This window comes from Mandrillus leucophaeus, unplaced genomic scaffold, assembly GCF_000951045.1.
Source record: "Mandrillus leucophaeus isolate KB7577 unplaced genomic scaffold, Mleu.le_1.0 Scaffold451, whole genome shotgun sequence".
In the NCBI taxonomy this organism is placed as follows: Eukaryota; Metazoa; Chordata; class Mammalia; order Primates; family Cercopithecidae; genus Mandrillus; species Mandrillus leucophaeus.
In genome coordinates this window covers 564327-570606 of record NW_012104821.1, presented here as the reverse complement: position 1 = coordinate 570606, position 6280 = coordinate 564327, and the positions used below count along the sequence as shown (strand labels likewise).

At 43.9% G+C, this 6280-nt stretch overlaps 1 protein-coding gene across 1 annotated transcript; it reads right to left on the bottom strand.

Moving 5' to 3' along the window:
- Positions 1-1032: 1032 nt before the first annotated feature.
- On the bottom strand, positions 1033-2349 carry LOC105549664 (olfactory receptor 7E24). The gene has a single exon (XM_011994285.1). It carries the CDS (start codon positions 2239-2241, stop codon positions 1222-1224), a length of 1020 nt encoding a protein of 339 aa, XP_011849675.1. The 5' UTR covers positions 2242-2349; the 3' UTR covers positions 1033-1221.
- Between the last annotated feature and the right edge of the window lie 3931 nt (positions 2350-6280).

The window sequence follows — 6280 nt, the reverse complement described above, 5'->3', positions numbered from 1 at the left end:
TGTCTAGGCTGGTCTCCAACTCCTGACCTCAGGCGATTTGCCCACCTCAGCCTCCCGAAGTACTGGGGTTATAGGTGTGAGCCACCGTGCCCAGCCACAATGTAAATTTCTACAGTGCTGAACAACAATGCATTTTAAGATATTCGAATGAATCACGTTGCCTGGTGCTACGTAAAACTCTTTTGTAACTTACCCATTGTAGTGCCATCCCTTTAGAAACGTCATCACCTGAACTATTCCTGGTGCTTTTAAAAAAAAAAAAAAAAAAAAAAAAAGGGGGGGTTCCTCAACCCACACAGGTTCAAATACATTTTGGTAATGACACCCAGGCCTCAGTATTTGTGAGGTCCCCAGGTGATTTCAGTAAAACCAATGTGAAGCCCATTAATAGACATCATCACACATGAGCTGCCTAAAGTGCTTTTCCTAGATGTGATTTGGACAGAAATTACACGAGAACTGTAAAAAGGGAAGTAAATACAAAGTACGATAAGTCCTCACTTAACATCCTCCACAGAAAATTAGAAACCACAATTCAAGCAAAACGATGAACCATGAAACCAATTTATTCATTTCTCATCAAAATTAAAACTAAACAACATTAAACAGAATGACCTTATTTCAGGACCTGCTGCACTTTTTTTTTTAAAGTTGAAGTTTCCCAAAACCTCTTGACAATGTTAAGTGAGGATTTCAAGTCTATAATAAAAGATTTGTGATTGCACCTGGATAGTTAAGTGAGGATTTCAACTCTGTAAGAAAAGATTTATGATTGCACCTGGATAGTTAAGTGAGGATTTCAACTCTGTAAGAAAAGATTTGTGATTGCACCTGTATAGTTAAGTGAAGATTTCAAGTCTATAAGAAAAGATTTGTGATTGCACCTGGATAGTGAAGATTTCAAGTCTATAAGAAAAGATTTGTGATTGCACCTGGATAGTGAAGATTTCAAGTCTATAAGAAAAGATTTGTGATTGCACCTGGATATCAAGATCATTGCACAGATACTAAAGGAGGCTGTCTAGGTATATTGGCATCATCCATGATGTATATGATGAACAAAGGATACCAGAATACTCACCCATTGCAACTAAAGACAAAACAAAGCAAGCAATATTCACATACAAAACCCAGAGAAGAATGAAAGCCGTCAAGCAACAAAAATAACGTGACCAAGGGGGCAGGATTTGCAGGCCTAGGTATTAAATTTTGCTGCCGTTTCTAGCCCATATAACAAAAAGGATGGAGAAGATGAGATTTGACTAGTCTGCCATGCAGCCTGCACAGAGCACTTTGAATGTCCCTGTTCCTCAGGCTGTAGATGAAGGGGTTCAGCATGGGGGTGACCACCGTGTACATCACTGAAGCCACCATACTCTTCCTGGGGGATGGTGACACAACTGAACTGAGGTACCCTACAAGGCCTGTTCCATAAAATAAGCAAACCGCCGCCAGGTGAGAGCCACAGGTGGAGAAGGCTTTATACTTCCCTCCCGATGATGGAACTCTCAGAATGGAGGAAACAATTTTATAGTAAGAGAAAAGGATCCCTGAGATAGGGAGACAGCCAAATATGGCACCCATGAAATATATGACCATTTCATTGATGAAGGTGTCAGAACAGCTAAGGTGGAGGAGTTGAGAAGGGTCACAGAAGAAATTAGAAATGGCCACATCCCTGAAGCAGGTGAGCTGTAATACCATCAAATTGTGCAGCTGGGAGTCCAAAAGACTAATAAAAAAAGACAACAAGACTAAGAAGCCACAGAGGCATGGGTTCATGATGACTCGGTATTGCAGGGGGTGACAGATGGCCACAAACCGGTCATAGGCCATCACACTCAGGAGCATGTCATCCATACATGCAAAAAGGACAAAAAAAGACATCTGAGTCAGGCAGCCTGCATAGGCGATGACTCTGCTGTGAGTTTGGATGTCCACAATCATCTTGGGGATGGTGGTGGAGGTGAAACCGATGTCAGCCAAGGACAGGTTGGAGAGGAAGAAGTACATGGGGGTGTGGAGGTGGGAGTCAGAGCTGACAGCCAGGATGATGAGCAGGTTCCCCAGCACCGTGACCAGGTACATGGACAGGAACAGCCCAGCAAGGACCAGCTGCAATTCTGGATCCTCTGAGAGTCCCAGGAGGAGGAATTCTGAGACACCTGTGAGATTCTGTGAGTCTGTGTAGCTTGGACACCTTTTGAGGAAAGAAACAAAGAGAATTGGAAAATAGGACATAAGTAAACCAGCGTCTGGCACTGTGTCTATATTTTGGATACAAGCAATTCAGAAATTAAGTTTTCACATAGGATAATACACCCTCAGTAACAGTTCTCAGTTGTGACAAACCCAATTTCCTTAGAGCTACTTCATAATTGATTTTGTGTTATTCACCTCGTTCTGTATACACCTACCTTAGAGACAATCTATTGAAGAATGTTAGGAGAGCAAAAACATTAGGGATTTTAGAAATCCATAATCACAGTGAAATATAGCCTAATTTACCAGGAAAAAATATACAAGAAAAACATTCTTGCCCCTTTAAGAAAAAGATTAAATCCATTGAAAAGATACTAAGGATTCAGCTATGCCTTGTTTTATTCTAATACAATTCTATAATATTCCATTGATTGAGGATATTTATCACACTCAATAAGATCCAGGACTGTAAGGTCCAGCCCCACAGGGTCGGTGGGTTTTTCTCCCCATGTGCGGAGACAAGAGATTGCAGAAATAAAGACACAAGACAAAGAGATAAAAGAAAAGACAGCTGGGTCCGGGGGACCACTACCACCAAGACGCGGAGACCGGTAGCAGCCTTGAATGCCTGGCTGCGCTGATATTTACTGGATACAAGGCAAAAGGGGCAGGGCAAGGAGTGTGAGTCATCTCCAATGATAGACGAGGTCACGAGTCACGTGTCCACTGGACAGGTGGCCCTTCCCTGTTTGGCAGCCTAGGCAGAGAGACAGAGAGAAAAAGACGACACAGCCTATGCCATTATTTCTTCGTATCAGAGGTTTTTAGTACTTTCACTAATTTGCTACTGTTAGCTAGAAGGCAGACCCAGGTGTAACAGGATGGAACATGAAAGCGGGCCAGGAGCGTGACCACTGAAGCACAGCATCACAGGGAGACGGTTAGGCCTCGGGATAACTGTGGGCGGGCCTGACTGATGTTAGGCCCTCCACAAGAGGTGGAGGAGTAGGGTCTTCTCTAAACTCCCCCGGAAAAGGGAGACTCCCTTTCCCGGTCTGCTAAGTAGCCGGTGTTTTTCCTTGACACTGATGCTACCACTAGACCATGGTCCGCTGGTCTTCCCAGAGGCTGGTGTTACCGCTAGACCAAGGAGCCCCCTGGTGGCCCTGCCTGGGCATAACAGAAGGCTCACACATCATCTGGTCACTTCTCACTAAGTCCCCTCAGCTCCTATCTCTGTATGGCTTGGTTTCTCCTAGGTTATGATTATAGAGCGAGGATTATTATAATATTGAAATAAAGAGTAATTGCTACAAACTAATGATTAATGATATTCATATATAATCATATCTATGATCTATATCTAGTATAACTATTCTTACTTTAGATATTATACTGGAACAGCTCGTGCCCTCCCTCCCTCTCTTGCCTCGGCACCTGGGTGGCTTGCCGCCCACATAAGACCATGTTGTCTCAAAACTAAATGCAAGTTCATAGTTCATAATCAGAAAACATCTTTACATGCCAGTTACATTCTATGGTTTGCATCATTCCTACGTTTTCTGACTTTCATTCTTCATGGAAGTAAGTGCTCACTCAAATATGTGGGCTTTCTTTTAAAATTCACTTAATTACAACTCCTGTCCTTGCCTTAGGTGGACTTGGAGTTTTTTTTTTTTTTTTTTTTTGAAACGGAGTCTGGCTGTGTCTCCCAGGCTGGAGTGCAGTGGCGCGATCTCGGCTCACTGCAAGCTCCGCCTCCCGGGTTCATGCCATTCTCCTGCCTCAGCCTCCCAAGTAGCTGGGACTACAGGCACCTGCCATCATGCCTGGCTAATTTTTTGTATTTTTAGTAGAGACGGGTTCACCGTGTTAGCCAGGATGGTCTCGATCTCCTGACCTCGTGATCCACCCGCCTCGACCTCCCAAAGTGCTGGGATTACAGGCATGAGCCACCACGCCCAGCCGGATTTGGAGTTTTGATAAGAAAGGTAGCCCAGGATGGTGGCTCACACCTGGAATCCTAGCACTTTGGGAGGCCAAGGCAGGAGGATTGCTCAAGGATAGGAACTTGAGACCAGCCTGGGAAACATAGCAAAACCCCATCTCTACAAAAAATTTAAAAATTAGACAGGCATGGTGGTGCCTGCCTGCAGTCCCAGCTACTCAGGAGACTGAGTCAGGAGAATCGCTTGAGCCCAGGAGTTTGAGGCTGCATTGAACCATGATCATACCACTGCACTCTAGGCAGAGTGGCAGAGTGAGACTCTGACTATTAAATACATGAAAGGAAGGTTTAGTTAAATGCACATAATTACTGGACATCATTGATGGCAAAGATGCTGATAGTGTGAAATGTCCCTGTGGATGATAGAACATTAATATAATGTTAAAATGCTTTTACTTTTTTTTGAGACCTGAGCCTCACTCTGTTACCCAGGCTGGAATGCAGTGGCGTGATCTCAGCTCACTGCAGCCCCCACCTCCTGGGTTCAAGATATTCTCTTGCCTCAGCTTCCCGAGTAGCTGGGACTACAGGCACCTGTCCCACCATGCCCAGTTAATTTTGGTATTTTTAGTAGAGATGGGGTTTTATCATGTTGGCCAGGCTGATCTCAAACTTCTGACCTCAAGTAATCTGCCCACCTCTGCCTTTCAAAGTGCTAGGATTACAGGTGTGAGCCACCGTGCCTGGCCAAGGTGATGTTAAAATACTTTGGCATTACTTTCGTTGTGGCTGGAATCATGTGAAACTCTAAAATGTATCTCGATCCAAACAATAAGGTTTACCTGCCCCCACTTCTTTCTGCATCCTTTTCTCTTTTTTTATGACTGTAAAAATCTCTGCCATGGTTTTTAAGTAATTGAATGTTGTAGATGCTATTAAGTGCAACTACAGGACGCAAGAGTCCATAATATAGACATAAAAAAAGTGCTATTTTACTTTCTGCCTAGTTTGTGACACATTCCTGGAAGGAATGAAAGTACAGATAGGAAAGCAGTGTGTGTGTTGAAGTCACACTGATCACAGCCAATTTTGTGAACTAAGGAAGGGTCTATTCAATATGCAACAGAGATCCTAATTTTTGATGTCTCCTCTGTACCAAGCAAGATACAGGCTCTGGGAAACTGTTGAAAGAAACTCAAATATTCTTCTCACAATCCTCAGTACTTACTTACATAAGGGCAAAAATTAAATGTCCTGTCAGAGATGTTGGGAACCACAGCTAGGTTCCTGGATATTTCAGTTCAATGGTATAGAGATTAACCTCGAAATATTAATTAAAAAAACATGCAGAATACACTTCACTTTATGCCTCTATCACACAGGAGCACCCGCCATCTGTTTAATCATTGCTCGCTGCAGTGGGATCTGCCGGAAATCAACTCAGATGACAGTGCTGAGCCTCAGAGACACGGACATCTCCCCCCCTTGCCACACAGATCAGGGGCATGGGCAGGATTTGGAATTAAATGGTTGGTCTTTGAGTCTCTGGCGCTAAACTTCTTGTTTTCCAGCTCTCAGAAAGTTTTAAGCAGCGGCCAGAGGTCTTAAGCACAGGTGCATCTGAGGCACATTTTGAAACCATTTCCAGTTTCCTGAATAGAAACGGATCCCAAGACCCTGATTTTATTTCTCCTTGAGAAAGTAGAGAGCTGCAAGGAATCCAGAAACAGGTGCAAGGGAGAGATGCGCCCTGAGTGATCCTGTGCCAGTTCTTTCTGGGATCTTTGATGTGATCTCAGCTGTCCTTTCTATACTTGACACAGTGAACGTGGCACCCACTGGTCTAGCTGTGGTCTACCAGCAACCCCCAAAGGGAAGGACACAGTTAGCAGGGGTACCTGCTGGGTGTGACAGGGATTTGAGGGGGTAGGTTGGATGCAGAGAGAGGCCTGGCCGAATGCCATGTGTCTGGACTTAGACTGCCTGGTGCAAATGTGACTTCACCTCTTTCTACCTCATGATCTGGTATAAGCTATATAAAAATGCATTGCTCCTTTCCTCCTCTGTACAATAATAATAATGTGTGCAGCTATAACTCAGGAAAAACTGTGAAGATGAAATGAAACAAGC